Here is a 19,169-nt window from a genome sequence, read left to right on the forward strand (position 1 = left end):
GTATTTCAATTGATTTTAAAGAAAACATTCTTAGCTTCACGTTGATATAATTTTTAATTCAGATTTCAAACTGGTTGCTTTAGTTTTAGTCAATAAATGTCAAATTCGTCTTACTTTTTTGACAAAATAATTGTTTAGCGTAATTTGCCACACTCTTATAAAAATAAGTTATGAAAAAAATTATATCATTGTATAGATGAGATTCTGGGCTTACATATACGTTTTTGAAAACATCAAAAAATTGATTTTAAAATGGATAATTTCAGCTGTAAATTTGTAAAACTGGCCAAAATAAGTTAAATATGGCAGTTACATTTAACAGCAGTAATGTTATTTCGTTCCGGTTGAGCTCTGTAGTATAAATACTGAGGCTATTATATCTCAATTCAGTCCGCTCTTTTATTCAATTTAACAACTTTTGCTATAAATTCGTCAGAATTTCGACAACATTTTATTCAAAATGACTACAACTCCAGCCAAGAAACCCGCCACACCCAAGGCTAAAAAGCCAGCAGCGAAAGCCGCAGCGCACCCGCCCTTCAAATCGATGATCAAAAAAGCGATCAAGGAATTGAAGGACAAAAAAGGATCGAGCAAAGCAGCTATCGTGAAATATATCAGCGCCAACTACAAAGTCTCGTCCGACAAAGTCGCGAACCAGACCAAACTCGCCCTGAGACGAATGGCCGCGAAGAAGGAGATCGTTCACGCCTCGAGTAAATCAGTAGGCGCCAGTGGCAGCTTCAAACTTCCAGCTAAAGAACCTGCAGCAAAGAAGCCAGCCAAGAAATCGCCCAAAAAGAAGACCGCGGCTAAGAAACCAGCAGTGAAGAAAGCAGCATCGCCCAAAAAAGCGTCACCAAAGAAGGCAGCAGCTCCTAAGAAGTCGCCAGCTAAGCCCAAAAAGTCACCGGCAAAGAAACCAGCGGCTAAAAAGCCAGCAGCAAAGAAAGCAGCGCCAGCTAAAAAAGCCAAATAGTAATTCAAAAACTTTTCCAAAACACTTTCATGATACTGTGATTAAATTTCCATGTTTTAATGTTCCTGTAAGGAAAAGTAGCAATATAATTTGATTTGAATCTTGATGATGTAGTTTCGATTTAATGTGATATATTGATTTTAATTATTCCTATTTTCTTCAGTATTTTTCAATACTTTCCTGATAATGATCAATTTCGAGACAAAATAAAATTTTGCACAAGTTGAAAACTTTTGTTAAATGCTTCGCGAGAAGAGAACTGTTAAAGCACAGTAATTTGATTCATAAAAAAAGTTAAAATATATCTAAAAATCGACTAAAAATTAGAGTCTGATAGAAGTAATGTGGCATAGGAAAACCCAAATTTGTTTTCTAGCAAATTCAAAGATAGCAGCTATAGTATTCGGCAGTTAGATTGAACCGATATTCAAACATAATTTTACCAAATCGGCATTTTTTGGGGTTAGAAAGAACGATGAAAGGGAAAAGCACGGATTGTAGTTACAATTTTAGTGTAAAAAGCTTATTAAGTAGAGGGCCATAGTGTATTTCTTCTCATGTTTGAGATGATGAGGTTGAAATCGCCTGACTCATAGATCCGATTAGTGTTTAGAATCCACTTGTGCGATAAAATTGGATTGTTTTCTGATCAAACTGCAAACCGTTCTGTATCAACAAACACTTGTGCACATGTGTCAGACTTAAACATGGTTTTCAAAAATTATAGCAAGAAAAAATTATTACATAATTTGGATCTACTTAATAATCTCCCAAACCAACGGCACAAAATACGTTCTGATTCATCTTGACAAAGATTGTAAAATTAGAGGATGTAACTAAAAGTGGTTATTTGATTTAAAAAAATTGTCCGTCAGAACCACCTTAAGGTGAGTATTTATACATTTGCTCGAAGAAATCGGAGTCAGTTAAGTGTAAAAATGCTAAGTTAATTTAGTTTTTTTATCGCAGATGTAACTTCATCACATCTGCGTTTTTTAATGTTACATCATCTCGTAAGCTATCTTTTTGGTGCTTAATGCGAATTGCCGGTGCTAAGGATTTTAGCAGACCAGTTTTTTAGCAGACCAATCTTTAAGCAGGATCAGAAAAATTATAAAGTCAGAAAGCTAATTTCAAACGCGGCGATTAGCGACCGCTTACTCTGCTGCGCTTCATTTCAACACGAGTAAATCTTTGTTTTGCCGCTTTGTTTTATATAGCAACGAATGAATTTTATATAAACTCTTTGTTTTATTTATAAATATATATAAACTGGGTCGTCATTATATTGCTTATATTACCGTCATCTCATGCTTATTTTTCTCGTGCTTTTTCTGTTCTGATGCTTGTCTCATGCTCAAACAGCAAACCATCTTATATTATTATTATTATAATGATTATTATTAATATGATTATTATTAACCATTTGTCTCAAAAAACTCTCGTGCACGTGTGTCCAATTTTAAGCGTGATTTTCAACATTAATAACAACGAAACTTGCTCATTGACTTTTTAAATTAACGATGGCCATGTTTTCGTATATTCCAGAAACAGGTATGCCTTCAGACGAAAGACACAAATTATATTTCGACCCGATGATCCATTCATTAATAAAACAAGATTTGGAGGTTCCTTACAACGATTTGGTTGGAGAAATCAAAAATCTTGCGGAAGGTCGACTCATTTGCATATCATTTTATGAAAACTTAATTAGCGCCGACCATGAAACAGATATGTATGAGAAGAGACCTTTAGTAATAATTGAAAGTGACAATTTTTGGTGGTCTTTTGAGAAAAGTAAGAAAAATGGAATCACCATTCAGCGAAGCTCTGATGAAAAGACACTTTGGGAAATTTACCGTCGCAAAAAGAGAGCCGGTCAAATTGTCAGAAAACTTTCTGAAAGAAAATTACGCAGCAGATCATGCAAAATAAACCTGAAAATTTTCAGATGTACAACAGTTTTCATGGAGTTACCAGCGAAAACAATTTATTTTCCTATGACAGAATGCAAGGGCTTATCTGTCGTTTCAACTGCCTATCTGAACTTATCGAATATTGTTGGGGAATTATTACACTCATCAGACTACGAAGAATCGGTGAATCGATTTCTAAGATCGGAAAAAATTGATAATAATTTGTTAGATTTAACTAATGCTTTCAGAGATTTCAGATCCCACACCAAAAAGTTGTTACTGTTCTTATTATTTTATCATTCTATTTTTCTTATCTATTCAACTATTTTTGAAACACAAATGAGCCAAAGTGAAATTATTTTTCTCGCTGCGCTATTTATTTCCATACTTTTGTTACCGATCTACGGACTTTTTCTCTTTTCTTTCGTATTCTTTACCATTTCAACCACAATTGATTATCTTAAAACCGCATCTAATTGAATTTAGACTTAGACAATTGATCAACATAGACTTGTTGTAATTGTGAGCTATTTCGTGATATATTTGTGTGTAGTGCTTATATATCTCTGTAAAAAAAGGAAAATGGTTGTAATCAACTTACATAGCCATTTTTTATTTGATATATAATTCTAACTGGTTATTGTTCTCACAAAAAACCATAAAAATGATTATAATGAGTAAATTTGTTCTCTCAATTTTATAAAAACGATAATATGGAGATGCAATTAAATTGGGTTTAGGACAACAGGCCGACCGGACTTCAAGCCGAAATTTTAAATTTATAAGCACTTCAAAATGCTACATTTTCACCAGTTAAAAGTTTGTTCTCAAAAATTTTATAAAGTTAAACCCATATTAAGCGTTCTTCATGACAATGCCCCACTTAAGCGTGGCACCAGGTAGTTACATTAGCCGGATTTTGAAATGCATAAATCGTACTCAAGTAAAACCCTTCGACAATGTTTTATTTTTTAATAATCCTAAACATCAGTTATAGGCTGAAATTTTTTAAAAAAGCCAATAATTTGTTAAGAAAGCTCATGAAATTGAGAACTTCTACACAATTGTCTTCAAATTAATCATTATGCATGACTGATCTTACCATTCTCCTTGAAGCTGTTGGCTGGATTTCCAGCACCTATTTAAAATATATCGTGAACATCTCGACGAAAACATTTTAGAATAATTATGAAAAAAATTTTCATTCTTAAATTGCACACGCTTTCGAGTTGAATTAAGATTAGTTTTTCCTTCAACATGAAATCCAAAATATTTCCGTCGTGAGGTTCATCCGGATTATTTTCTTTAAGCTAAGCAAATTGATATAATTTAGTTCTGAAACAACTCATAAATTTTAGTAAAATAAAGTCATTAGTACTTAAAAACACAGAGCCACGAGACAAATAAAAATCTAATGAAATCTAAAAGACTGATTTGAAACTTTTTTGATCATTTTGATGAAAATTCAGATAAAAATTACATCCCGTTAAAGCTGTTTTCAAACGAGAATCTTTGAAGAAAAAAATATTTGAAAATAAAACTAATCCAATTTGAAAACAAGTATTCAATAAGTTACTTTTAAAAATTCCGCTGAGAAATCTGACAACTAACACTTCATGAGAGGTTAGTTTGCCAGAAAAATCAAAGTCCAATAAAAAAAACAATTTTTAGCATCAACAGTGTATATCTATTTCTTAAAAAAATAAAAATTTCAGCTCGACCTATATTAAAATTTTCACACTTTTTCTTGACATTTTGACTGTATTTTGAGGATATTTCAACCAAATGTAATAAAATTAATCTGCAAGGTAAGACTACGAATGTTTGTTTCAAGAAAATTTTTTAAATAGATTTTAAAAGTACTTTTTTGACGATAACAAATTTTAGCGAGACAAAATGAAACTATGCTTGAATTGAATTTTTTCCTAAATGATCCTTGAGAAAAAAATTCAAAAGCTTACGAACCATTTTGATGCAATTATTGAAAATATTTCAAAATGAAAAAGAAAACAAATATCGACAAACGGATGTGTGATTTCAAAAGAGAGACAGGATTTTTTTATTATAAAAAACTCCAAATAGCAGTAAGAGAATACGAAAGTTATAGAGTGAACATTCTCACGTTTTTTCAACAGCAGTTTGGCGATTTTTGTGAAGAACTATGAATAGCTCGGACTTATGAGTAAAATTTTTTAGCACAAACTGACGTGAGCTTTTTAACTAGACAGTCATAGTTTAATTGTTCTCGCTTTTGTTCTCAATACGAGGAGAATTTTTGATCAACTATTAAACTTTTATAGTTAAAAAAACTCTGGTGCACCTGATAGATCGGATTGCTGCGTAAGTCCTAAAACTGAGGCCTAGAAAAAAAGTTGAACAAATTTAAAGACTGGTCCTTGGGTTCCAATGATCTACACACATTAACAAGTGCGCCTAGCCAGTGCAGAGTTTGGCATCTTAATGATTCACGTTTGACAAATCATTTCTTATTTATAGGTTGAGACTGTATGTTTCATACAAGAGCTAAAATCTTCAAGCAAGCCAACTGCACAAAATGCATTTGGATTCATCTGCAAAAAACAGTGTGAAATGGAAGGAAGAAGCTAAAAATTATTGTTTGATATAAAAATTCGTCACCCGGAAAAACAGTAAGGAGGGAGCAATTATAATTACGACCCAAATACTCAATAGTTAGCAGAAAAACACAGTTAAGAATGAAGATGAAAACTTGTTTCATTTTAAAAATTAGATCTGCGTGTTTTGGTGTTACATGATCTATTTAATTATAACCCTTCTAGTACTGAAAACGAAATGCTACCTCTATGAAGAAACTACCCTTTCTTAAACTGTTAATTAAATGCAATTTTAGTAAGTATTGAAAATCTTCGTTTTTTGCAAAAAAGGGGAGAATCGTTGAAGAGACCCTAAAGATAATGATGAACAGCACAGTTTATATTTCCGGGTTGACCAAAATTTCTTATCATACAATTTCCATATATGAGAAACTTCTTGCCATGCAATTTCATACAATTCCATACGTACAGAAATTGTATGAAAATTCTATGGTAAACATTTTTCCATATATGAGAATTGTATAATAGACGTTTTTCCAGAGACAAAAAAATTGATTTTTGTTTCTTAACTTAATTTTTTTTTTTAAAATTGGTTGTGTTTGTAACCAAACACAAGTGAAAAAGACCTTGGTTTACTCAAAGCACCAAAGTTTAGACGATCATGCATCTACAAGGCACAGAAAACGACCTGAATTGTCTTTGAGCTGTCTTTCACAAATGATATAACAAAATTAACAAACTTTTGAAATTTGGCGAAAATTTTCAACGAGTATTGTTTTAAAAACTTGAGTTTTACAATTATCAGACATTGATCAAGGCATACATAAACACTCCATCTGCATTTCTCCATCAAGCGAAAAAAAACCCAACATTAGTGTATCGAGGACTACGTTATGCACACAAAAAATTGAATTTTGCAAGCAAAAATTTTTTTTTGGAAAACGTTTGCTTGCGTACAAAAATCGTTTTGCAGTTGAAAAAAAGGCCAAACAAAAATTACGGGGCAAATTCAAATAAATTGGAAAAAATTTGTGTCGTCATCAAAAAAATGCCAGTCAAACAATTTTCATATATGGGAATTGTATGATAAGCTTTTTTTTCAAAAAACCAAAATCGAGGTTTTTTTATCAACAGACTGTTTTATAAGAATCAACAGCCGTAGTAATTGATTTTTATCTTTTTCACCCATTTTTCGAAATTGTATGAAAATTGTATGACGAGCATTTTCCCACACACTTGATGTATGGAATTTTGTGATAAGCATTTTCGGTGTTTTGAGGTCAACCCGGGTTAGTGATAGTTTATTTTTTCTCATGCTATTTCTTATGCTTGTTTTATGATGTAACAGCGAGCTATTTATTATGATTTATTATTATATTTATTCATATAATTATCATGATTATCATGATGATCATTTTTAACAATTTTGTCTCAAAAAACACACGTGCACGTATGTTCAATTTAAAAGTGACTTTTAACAATTTTAGCAACAGAAATTGTTCATATTGAATCATTACTTTCTTAAAGATTGGGATGTTTTCTTATTTTGTAGAGAAAGTTAAGTCTTCAGACAAAAAAGATCTTAATTATTTTTCGACCTGATGATCCATTAATTATTAACCCGAGATTTGGAGGTTCCTTACAAAGAATCAACATCTCTAAGAAAACATTATTTTGTTGAATTGAAAAAACTCCTTCCTAAAAACGCACACACTTTTGATTTTGAATTAAAACGTTTTTCTACAACAAAACGAAATTGTTGTAGACCAAAATAGTTCCTCCTTGAAATCTTTGAGGAAAAATTTTTACAGCTAAACATAATGAATTAGATTATTTCTGAAAAATCTCAAATTATTTCATTTTCAGTACCATAGATTATAACTACCGCTTTTCTCTTGAGTTTTAATGCGGACTCTTGAACAGCAGTTGTTTTTGAGTCAGATGATTTGAAAGAATAGTTTTCACGATCTTAACATTTTACTTTAGTCAATAGTACTTAAATAAATACCCACCGGAGAAATGGAAACATTTTAATCATATCAAGAAAACCAATTTTTGAAAAAAAAAACAGTTAAATTGACAACAACAAGTTTTGCATTTATCAGGAAAAATTAGGTACCAACAAGAAAAAAACTTAGTTTGATCCATGATTTAATCGCAGAAGAACTGCAGATGTAACGTTCATTTTTTGATAACCATCAGCTTCATCTAAAAAAGTTCAGGATAATTAAGGAAACTTTCGTAATCGAATTACATCAGTAAGAGCTCATGGGGGAACAATGGGGAACTTTTATCGATCTTTTTGAATAGTTTTCCGGATAATCTGTTCTAATTTGGAAGAAAACTGAGGTATTTAAAAACGTTTTCTTACGTGTTGATTTAATAAAATTCCTGCTAAATAAAATATATAAAGTCTGCTACTTATCACATACTCAGATAGCGAGAAAAAATGTTGCAGTTTCCTGAAAAAATTTCAAACTGTTTTCTAGAGTGGGTCAGCTTTTTAGCAGCTCGGCCTTATATTAGCAATCAGTCTTACGTTGATTTTTAGTGAAAAATTGCCGTCCTTTGAATCTTAAAAAACATTGAGTCGCGCTTATTTTTGATGTTAAGGTAAGCAAGAAGCAGTTTTTTGAAAAATCAAAAAAAAAGTTGAACAAAAAAATAATTTTGTTTTTTAATTGAATTCATTGTTTTTCTCTTGATCTATTGGTATGAATAATTCTGCATGACGCAAAATAAAAGCAAAAAATTGTTTAAAAACAGATTTTCTTTAATAGGTTACGACAGCAGAGCATTAAATTTCTCAACGAGACAACTAATCAATTATCTTTCGTAGAAAAGCAAGAATTTTCATTCAAACAAAACATTTTTTAAGCTTCCAGATAACTCTAATTTGACAGTAATTAAAGAAGTTGAAGGTAACTGTGAAAACCGAGCAGTTTTCTTTTTTCGGGTTTTGTAACGAAAGTGACAAACTATTTAAGCTCGGGGTGGTTTTGTTTACCCTAGACAATTTTAGACTTTTTAACTAGCCATTTTTGACGTAATTACTCAATATTATCTGAAAAGTGTTGCTTTTTAAAAAATTAACTTTTATCTTTAATCTTTGCCTGTGATCTTTTTTTCGTTAGAAAAAAATTCGGCAGTGAATTTTTGCTGAGGGTTTTCTGAAAAACTATGAAGGTTTTAAAAATGCAATATGGCCAATTTGGGACAACAAACGCGCGATGTAGTTCGCGCTATTAACGCATAATGGGAGGTTTATTCCATTTTAGTAATTGTTTCAAATTAGTTAAAGCAGGCTTTTTGTCACAACTATTATGTTCATAAGAGCGACAAATATCAATTTTGTACTTTATATTGCGTGAGGGGTGATGATTTTGTGAAGGAAAAAATTCTTTTTTTTTCATTTTTAAAAAATTTATCAATATTTTGAAGCGAGCGCTGCTTCATAACATTTAAGAGCAGTTGGAATATTCAGGACGTTGCCCTGATACGGGCAATCTTGTTTTGTTTTCAAAATTGAATATGAGTATCCTAGCTTACCTTTTTGTTCGTTTGGTTTTCAAATTTTTTTTTTCAGCATCTGCTCATTTGTAAATTTTGATTTCAAAATTGCATTAAATTATCTTTGTTCCTCTTTTATTTAGTAGTATGTTAAGTATGTCATATCGAGACATCTGGAAAGAGAGGTTATGGAGAACTCTGACAGACAGAAGGGTCTCTGTTCTGTCCGCCTCCTAATCACATCGAGTGTGATGTCGGCAGTGTCGTCTGCGGCTGCAACTCCTGGTCTGTAGCTGTAAAAATCATTAATGTAGAAACAAATTAAATAATAATAATAATATAATAAATTGTTTCCAAACGATATCTAGTTACAAAGTTATTTATAAAAATTTATAAATACAAATTAGAATCGTTTGGGAGAACACCATTAAGCCAACAAGGCCCGTTTTCAGGTGTCTCATTAAAATGATAAATAGTGAAATAATCAGTTTTTTTTGTTAAGTAGCCCAAATGGTTCCTACAAATGAAACAAAACGTAATAAAAAACGAAACAAGTTTTGTCGTTTTTTGAATGACAAAAACGATATTATGTTTTCTATCTTTCTTTCGATCTATCAATAACGTTGCAAAGTTGTATCAATCAAATAATTAACGTATTGCTGTTTAAAAAAAGCGTTTTGTACCTGCAATGGATCGGGACACTTTTTGGCCTCCGTCTGCGCCTCTTCCTCTTTGATCTCGAGTAGCTCCTCCCTCTCTGATTGGTGACGTCATCACTTCTAACTGGGACCAGGCTTAGTTAAAAAACAGTATTTCTTATGAATGTATTCTGGTAGTTCAAAGAAAAGTGTTTCCTTATTCAGATAATCTTACAATTAGAAGAAAAATTTTAATTCTTATGAAGGTAATTTAAATTTAAATGCAATAAACTTTTGAATGCGCTTTAAATTTATGAAATGGGGGGAATGGTTATAAAAACAGTAATTTTTCAATTTATGAATGTAATTTATACAATCTTGTAGGCCACGCTCAAGGATTAAGATCAGGAATAATTAGCCTTTCTGTTGTTGTTTCTGTATAATAAATACCTAGGTGAAGTCTTCAATGGAGATTTGCATTTGTGACCTACAGTGCTGATTTAAATTAACCGGACAAAACGGGTTAAACTTGAAAATTAAAACGCGTTTTTCTTCGAATTGGGTTAAGTTTAGGTGATAACTTATGAACCCGGGTTGACCTCCATGCACCGAAAATGCTTATCATACAATCAGGGGCGGATCCAGGATTTTCTCGAGGGGGGGGGGCGAAGTTTCAAAAAATGTTCGAAAATTTTGTCGAACTTTTTTATGTAGGTTAACTTAATTGATTTTTTGAGCTCTCCCTTAGCACGGTTTAGTCCATGTTTTAGCTAAATTTTCTGCACCGCAGGCAAAAATTTCAAAAAACAGCCCAAAAAAGGCGTTTTTAGGCACTTTTTGGAAAATTTTGACCAAAAAATCGCGTTTTTTCGGCGCGCGCTCCCCCCCCCCCGCTCATAATTAGTATATATTGGCGCCAAAGTCGCCTTTAGAAAAAATTTAGGGTCGGTCGGCTAAAAATAGATTTTTTAAAAAGTACCGAAGGGGGGTGTTATATGCCAATTTGACAATTGACAACCATCTTAGATGACTTCAACTTTTCACATGCAATCAGGAAAACTCCGGGAAAGAAATTGAAAACCAAAACTCAGCAAATTCAAAACTAAAAAATGCAAAACTGAATTACCAAACACGTGCAACCAACTAATTTATAATCAAATCAAAGTTCAAAGCAAGAAAAACTCAAGTACATCGTGTAAACTAGAAACGATTACATTTTCGTTTTCTATATGGCACTCAGCTAAATTGCCAAAAACCACACCCTTGCTCTACCCCCTGACCAGACTGGAAGCACAGTTTGTTTTTAGTGCCAACCAAGGAAGACTCGTTTTGCAGTTGCTTAAGATTTAAAAAAAATTGGTTTATCAATTTGGACCCCCATAGCTTAACTTTGGTATAGGGACGTTAACTTTACGTTTGGTTTATATTACTTTCCGCCTGTTTAAGTATCAGAACGATTTACTATCAAGCATTTGTAACTATCAAATAATTGTTTTTTTTTCATTATACTTATTTGAAAATATATTTACCGCACCATTGTTCTTTTGCTTCGTTCCTTTTTAAGTTTAGGTCTAGCTACCTAGGACAGGAACTAACAAAGTAGGTCAAAACCACAAATGGAAACGACATCTACAACAACTGCAACGATCAACTACGACAAACTAGCCATGCCCAACAAAACCACTCTCCCCCAGAGAAATCTTTCATCACCCAACTAGAGTACGAAAAGCCATCAGTGACATCAATACAAACTACAACATAGCTGACACAGAAACCGAGATGAAGAAAATTCTCAGCAATTTGGAAGACGCCACTACGTACCTTGTAGACCACCCGACTGAGCACGCCACTGCTAGGATCTCATCAACCGCTGTAACATTTGCCCGGAAGATACATATCGACGGAAAACAAAACTAAGTCTTAAGACGACTGGCTAACGTCTAAACAGAGCTTTGCATGCTTTTCACCGTCTCTACCAAGCCAGTACTTTTCGGTGGTCTTTTCTAACATCGGGTCGACAAAAACGTTACTGCTTTCGGCTTCGGTCAAAACACTCAGATTAACTAAATTACATGCAGAAATAGTGAGTTCATGGCTGGGTCTCAGTATCCCCAGACCACGAGGTCACTCCTAAAAACAGGGCTATTACTATTTATCATATTACTATTGTTTTTGTTCAGTAGATAAAAATCATCGTCTCCGTCGAAGATGGATCAACCCTTTCCCCCAACTCCTAGCTTCCCATCCTTATCAAAATGAATCTAGATATTAATTAAATTCAAGTCAGGACATGACAGGAAGCTAAAAGTTTATGTAACAGGATAAAAGTTTCAGTTCCTTTACCCTTCCGGATTGATGAATCCGCTGGATCAAGCTCGTTAATCCTGATTTCTTCTTAATCCGGAAGGCCGTCTTTCACCCTTCACCGTTGTTCGCAACGGCCTTGCAACTATTGTAGCAGCACAATAGTTGCAACTCGGAGTGTTCTCTGTTACTCTGTATTTCGTTGTCGTTTTCCAATCTCGATTTCGTAGTTGTTGTTAGCGCAGCTAATGTTGTTCTGTTTTTCTTTCTCGTTTTAACCAAAATGGCCGTTTCTGACGTTTCTCAGAAATATGACGTCATAATTCGAATTTTTGAAATTTTAAAATACCAGAATATTCTAGCCCTCACCGTTTGGCCAATCGTTCCAATAACGTTCTTAATTCTTAATAATCACCAATCCGGAAGGCTCACTGCTGAAAATTCGAATTCTGCATAGATTGCATTTTTCACATTCTGGTCGAATGTCACATACTCCCCGGACAGTCCGGTCAATGTCCTCATTGAATCGCGCAATGTTCGTAAAATGGTTACAGTGTCATCGAACAGAATTTATAAAATGCACGAAATAAATTTTATCCACGTCACATCGAATCACTGCAGAATATAAATGGCACCATACTACATCACTATAGCCTTCAAATTCTTTCATTAATCTGCACATCGAGGATATGACCTAAGATAAAACATATTTTCTGACTTCCAGTGTCAATGTCTCGATTAAAACTTTTTCTCTTAGATTTAAAAGGTGTTGGCTTGCATGACAGTCCTGCCAACCAACAAGCTAAAATTATCCTACTACGCTTTTTCCTTCGGAAATCTTGCTTGTTATTGTCCTGAATACTAAAACTAAGAAACTCTGTGGTTAGAAAGAACAATGAAACAATCTCCCTCTTCGAGAGATTACTCAAGCCTTCCATGTCACCACAAAGTGATCAATTCTCCTAGCTGATTAAAAACAGTCATGCAGGCTGGAATATTTAAATATACTCCTTCACTTAAGCCTTTCTAAATAAATAGTAAGTGAGTGTCTCTAAAGCCACTTCAAATAAAATCAAAATGCAAATTTATAAATGCAACAATTTCAAAACTCAACTAAATGTTTCAGTTTTCAATTACAACTTGGTTGCTTGGTTTCTCACTTGAGTTTTTCACACACATAAAACAATTCTGAGTTTTAACTTTTCTTCATCACTCCTTTGTTTTCTTCTTTTTTTGTCGTTTAGAAGTTCTAAAACTTCTAAATGCTTCTAATTTCGTTTCTTTTTTCATCTTGTTTTTCGGTCATTCGTCAATGCTCCATTTCTGCCTCCTGTGATACTGACTCTGCACTCTCAGTCTCCGTATCCTGTAACACGTCGTTAGCTATCCTGACGCTGCTGGAAGCCGTCCTCCAACACTTCTGCTCTTCTACCCTCTGTTTGCAGCAAGGTAGGGGATCCACGTTGGATTCTCTGTTCCTGCAGAAGCTGTTGTGGAGACAAAACGTCACGTTTCTCTCCAAATCTTCTTTCAGCATCTCTGCCATCTCATTTCCACTACGTTCACTCGTCCTGGAAATTCTTTTCACAGCGGTGGTCACTGCATTCCGATGAGTCACGAGAGCTCGCTTGAAAGCTCCTGCCCCAATGTCCAGCTGATATTCACTGTACACTCTGCCATGCTTCGACATATGCTTTTTCGCATACTCGTACAACCATGCAGTCATGTTAGCTCTGAACCATGGCATCAATCGTTTTCTTGCCCATATCTTCTTCACTTCCATCGGAATGTTTAGAACTTTGCACATTGTCTCAAAAAGATCTAAATCTTTTAGACAATCTAATTTCCGCAATTGTTCTCTCGTCGGTGCCTCCTGTCTATTATTCTCTCTCACATGAGCTTCCAGCCATCGTATCGCCATCATAACTCCCACTATCACTATTGTTACGGGCTGTGATGAATCTGGTAAACCCATGGAGAGCAGCTCTCCAGAGTCCCAGATCAACATCAGATTACTACGCTTGGGATACCACCAGGTCTGCAGCAAGCAGTGGCAAGGAAACTCGTCATGCGTCAACATGATGCTCCTCCAATTACGTTTTCCCGAAGCTTCCAGCAATGGTTCCACTTCCATCATCACTCGGTGGACTTCATCATTTTCATCTACTGCATTGTAATCTGTGACAGTTGATCCTCTCTGTTTCTGTTTCTCAAAATCACTGAAGTTCCCGCTCACATATCCCATGAACTTCTTTCCTAGTATTGACTCCAACTCTTCTTTGGTTCTCTCTGGAACTGCTGAGAACATCTTACATAGTAACTCGTAAGACTTTTCAGACATTCTCGCCAATCTCACACACTTCGGCACTGAGAAGGCTTGATCCACAATCGTTCTTGTACTCTTCACGTCCACAGCTACGAAATGTACAGGATATCTGCTCTTGCACATTGGAGCCAACGTTGAACCCACCAAATATCGTGCTCCTGATGGTCTACAATAAGTTTCGCTGTGTCTGATGTTCATTTCTGTCTCGATTGCTTCCCTCCATTTTCCTATGTATTTCTGCTCAGTCTGCAGAACTCCTGGGAATACTTCTACGCTGATGGCTGTGACCATCTCATGTTTCTGTTCTAGATTCAATAGTGACTCTAAAGAACCAAACATGCTGTAGAATCCTAGTGCAGTCACCAGATTCACATCGGTTCCTCCATGGAAATCTGCTATCAGTTCCGTTTCCGTTCTTGCTTTCATCACTACGTTTCCAAACAATACTGTCAATAGCTTGTGTTGTTTCTCCAGGGTTTTCACACAGTCTAGACCTCCACAAACGTGACCCTCCAGTCCACAGACTTCCGCCAGACAGCTACCAGGTTTGACCCAGTCTTCTGGTCCCCAGCCAGGCAACTCCACTTTATCTTCTCCGTTGCTCTTAGAGGCTGTTATCATCACATTATATATGATGTTAAGGTCACGCAGGTTACAGTCTGCATTCAGTTCCCTCTGTATGTCTTGCGTCGCCCGTAATATTGAGTCAGCGTTGGGACTAGGCCACCATGATGGCCTCATCAATTCCCACACTGCCATCAAGCTCGTTCTCAGCAATTCATCTGAGAATCCCAACCCAAACTCCACTCTTTTGTCGGATTTTGGTACTGAAGGTGCAGTCACCTCTTCTTCCAAGACCAGTCCCAATTTGGCCTGTGGATTGTTAACGCTCTTAATCGTTACAATTCTGGACGTCCAGAATCTTAGTAACACTGCCTGCTCATAATCGAAGAAGCAATCGCGTATGTCTTCACTCAGGAAAGGATTGTAAGCGATCCCTATGATCCCGGATACGTAGCTATACGATTTCTTCTTGATCGGTCCACAGTATTCACTGGATTTCGGCAATGCTCCCATAGATTCTTTAGTGAGTCTCAGCTCCTTGTTTGAGAATCTCCTGATTTCATCTATCTTTTTCATGGGTTCCAATTCCTCAGGTTCTTTCATGTTCACCCTCATCGGTTTGCTTTGCTGCATATCCAGCAGTGCTAGCAAGAATAAGGCTTTCGTTCGCTCATCGCCTTCCCTCAACATCTTAACACAAGTGCTTAATGCAGGTACTGAAATCTGCTCTATCAGGAATCGAATGAAACAGAGAGCGTCTCTCCGCTTCGCACACGCTACTGCTGCTCCCTCCTGGACTATTAGATCCCTCAGATTCGTCATAAGGAAAACCTTTTCTTCTTTTGATCTCTTCCTTTCTTCTGAATCATATTCTTCGCGAGTCAGTCCCATCATGCACCAGGCGAACCTGAGTTGTAACTCTGTTCTTACGTAAGGTACTGCCACGAGAGCATGTATTCTTGGCGTAGTCCTCATTTCTTCTTCGAAATACCTCAATACTACTGCTTTCCATGGAAGGCTCACTAACTGCTCGATCGTTTCAGCCTGTACGCCAGACGACGCCAAAGTCCCGTACGCCTTCTGCTTGAGAATGGTGCCTTGCAACATCGTTTCCAGATAACCCTCCATGGCTTTTTCGTCTTCCAGGGCCATTACATACCCTCTAGCCGAGTTTCGGTATTCCAACATCTCCATGTATCCACCGGTGGGCTCATCTATCGACACTGTCTCCGACACTGTTAGTCGGTTGTATTCCACTGGTGTTAGTTGTCCTGCGACACTTCCCTTTCCATGATTCATGGGAGATGGATTGAAGTCTCTCATTTTGAACTCTCCACATTGGCTGAGTATTTCTATTTCTAAGGTTGCTCCAGTCAGAGTTCGGTCACTCCTTTTGGATTTATAACCGGTTGACTTTATCCCTGCCATGAGAATGGGTGGCACCATCGCTTTATCAGTTAATATTCTATCTGTGCCAGACAATTGATAATCACCTTGCCCCAAATCCATGACCTCCTCGACCAGCTTTCATCGATATTTCTGAATCCACTTTCGTTTTTCCAATTCTCCTCGGCATCACTCTGCTGCCTAACTTCATTTTCATCGCATTGATTTTATCAATCACCATTTTCGATCGCATCGTCCCTCTCCTGGTTCTTGACAGGTACACCACCTCTCCTTCATCGTCCTGCGGTATCATCTTGATGGGAGAATTCGCTTCACTCTCATCAGTGGCTGAGTCGATCAACAACTCACTCAGTCTCCCTTCACACTCATCAAGCTTGTCAAGTACTTCTCTCATCAAGGGTTGGTTGAGATGGTCCCATAGCTTTGAACCACGGTCCAGACTTCTTCCATAAACGCCACTCTGTCCATAAACACTCCATACAAAAGAAATAGAAATTTTCTGCGTTTTTGAAAAAGTTATAAAGCGAAAAAAAAACCTAACACTAGTGTATCCAGGTATACGTTATGCACACAAAAAAATGAATTTTGGAAAATGTTTGCTTGCGTAGAAAAATCAATTTGCAGTTGAAAAAAAAGACCAAAAAAAATTTTGGGGCAAATTCGAAATACTTTGGAAAAATTTTGTGTCGCCATCAAAAAAATGCCAGTCATACAATTTCCATATATGGGAATTGTATGATAAGCTTTTTTTCAGAAAACCAAAATCGCGGTTTTTTTATCAACAGACTGTTTTATAAGAGTCAACAGCCGTAGTAATTATTTTAATCTTTTTTCACCCAATTTTCGAAATGGTATGAAAATTGTATTTGCATTTTCCCACACACTTGATGTTCGGAATTGAGTGATAAGCATTTTCGGTGTATGGAGGTCAACCCGGGTTAGTGATAGTTTATTTTTTCTCATGCAACTTCTAATGCTTTTTTATGATGTAACAGCAAGCTATTTATTATGATTTATTACTATAATTATTCATATAATTATCATGATTATCATGATGATCATTTAAACAATTTTGAGTCGCGCTTATTTTAGATGAATAAGGTAAGCAAGAAACAGTTTTTTGAAAAACCGAAAAAAAAGTTGGACCAAAAATTAATTTTGTTTTTTAATTGAATTCACTGTTTTTCTACGATCTTTTGGTATCAATAATTCTACATCACGCAAAATAAAAGCAAAAAATTGTTTAAAAAACAAAGATTTTTTTCAATAGGTTAAGACAGTAGAGCATTAATTTTCTCAATGAGATGTCTAATCAATTAATTTTCAAGGAAAAGCGAGAATTTGCATCCAAACAAAACATTTTTAAGCTTCCAGATAATTCTCATTTAAAAGTAATTAAACAAGTTAAAGGTAACTGTGAAAACCGAGCAGTTTTCTCTTTTCGGACTTTTGTAACGATAGTATCGAAATATTTAGGCTCGGGTGGTTTTTGTTTACCCCAGACAATTTTAGACTTTTTAACTAGCCATTTTTGACTTAATTACTCAATATTATCTGAAAAGTGTTGCTATTTAAAAAATGAACTTTTACCTGTAATTTTTGCATGTGATTTTTTTCGTTACAAAAAAATTTAGCAGTGATTTTTTGTTGAGGGTTTTCTGAAAAACTATGAGCGTTTTAAAAATGCGAATATGGCCAATTTGCGACAACAAACGCGCGATGTATTTCGCGCTATTAACGCATAATGGGAGATTTATTCCATTTTAGCAATTGTTTCAAACTAGTTAAAGCAGGCTTTTTGTCACAACTGTTATGTTAATAAAAGCTGAAAATATCATTTTTGTACTTTATATTGCGTGAGGGGTGATGATTTTGTGAAGGATGCTTCATAACATTTAAGAGCACTTGGAATATTCAGGGCGTTGCCCTGATACGGGCAATCTTGTTTTGTTTTCAAAATTGAATATGAGTATCCTAGCTTACCTTTTTGTTCGTTTGGTTTTCAAATTTTTTTTTCAGCATCTGCTCATTTGTAAATTTTGTTTTCAAAACTGCATTAAATTATCTTTGTTCCTCTTTTATTTAGTAGTATGTTAAGTATGTCATATCGAGACATCTGGAAAGAGAGGTTATGGAGAACTCTGACAGACAGAAGGGTCTCTGTTCTGTCCGCCTCCTAATCACATCGAGGGTGATGTCGGCAGTGTCGTCTGCGGCTGCAACTCCTGGTCTGTAGCTGTAAAAATCATTAGTGTAGAAACAAATTAAAATAATCATAGAATAAATAGTGAAATAATCAGTTTTTTTTGTTAAGTAGCCCAAAAGGTTCAACGAATGAAACAAAACCTTGCAACAAACGAAACAAAGTTTATGTTTTCTATCTTTCTTTCGATCTATCAATCACGTTGCAAAGTTGTATCAATCAAATAATTAACGTATTGCTGTTTAAAAAAAGCGTTTTGTACCTGCAATGGATCGGGACACTTTTTGGCCTCCGTCTGCGCCTCTTCCTCTTTGATCTCGAGTAGCTCCTCCCTCTCTGATTGGTGACGTCATCACTTCTAACTGGGACCAGGCTTAGTTAAAAAACAGTATTTCTTATGAATGTATTCTGGTAGTTCAAAGAAAAGTGTTTCCTTATTCATATAATCTTACAATTAGAAGAAAAATTTTAATTCTTATGAAGGTAATTTAAATTTAAATGCAATAAACTTTTGAATGCGCTTTAAATTTATGAAATGGGGGGAATGGTTATAAAAACAGTAATTTTTCAATTTATGAATGTAATTTATACAATCTTGTAGGCCACGCTCAAGGATTAAGATCAGGAATAATTAGCCTTTCTGTTGTTGTTTCTGTATAATAAATACCTAGGTGAAGTCTTCAATGGAGATTTGCATTTGTGACCTACAGTGCTGATTTAAATTAACCGGACAAAACGGGTTAAACTTG

At 35.2% G+C, this 19,169-nt stretch overlaps 1 protein-coding gene across 1 annotated transcript; it reads left to right on the forward strand.

The window, feature by feature from the left end:
- The first annotated feature begins 379 nt into the window (after nt 1-379).
- On the forward strand, nt 380-1,209 carry LOC134852991 (histone 24-like). Its single transcript, XM_063868896.1, has one exon. The coding sequence runs from the start codon at nt 461-463 to the stop codon at nt 977-979; it is 519 nt and encodes a 172-aa protein (XP_063724966.1). The 5' UTR covers nt 380-460; the 3' UTR covers nt 980-1,209.
- Nucleotides 1,210-19,169: the final 17,960 nt, after the last annotated feature.

The sequence above is a fragment of the Symsagittifera roscoffensis genome, chromosome 8, assembly GCF_963678635.1.
Source record: "Symsagittifera roscoffensis chromosome 8, txSymRosc1.1, whole genome shotgun sequence".
NCBI lineage: Eukaryota > Metazoa > Xenacoelomorpha > Acoela > Convolutidae > Symsagittifera > Symsagittifera roscoffensis.

Coding starts and splice junctions, on each gene's coding strand:
- LOC134852991 (XM_063868896.1), top strand. CDS start 461: ATGACTACAACTCCAGCCAAGAAACCCGCCACACCCAAGGCTAAAAAG.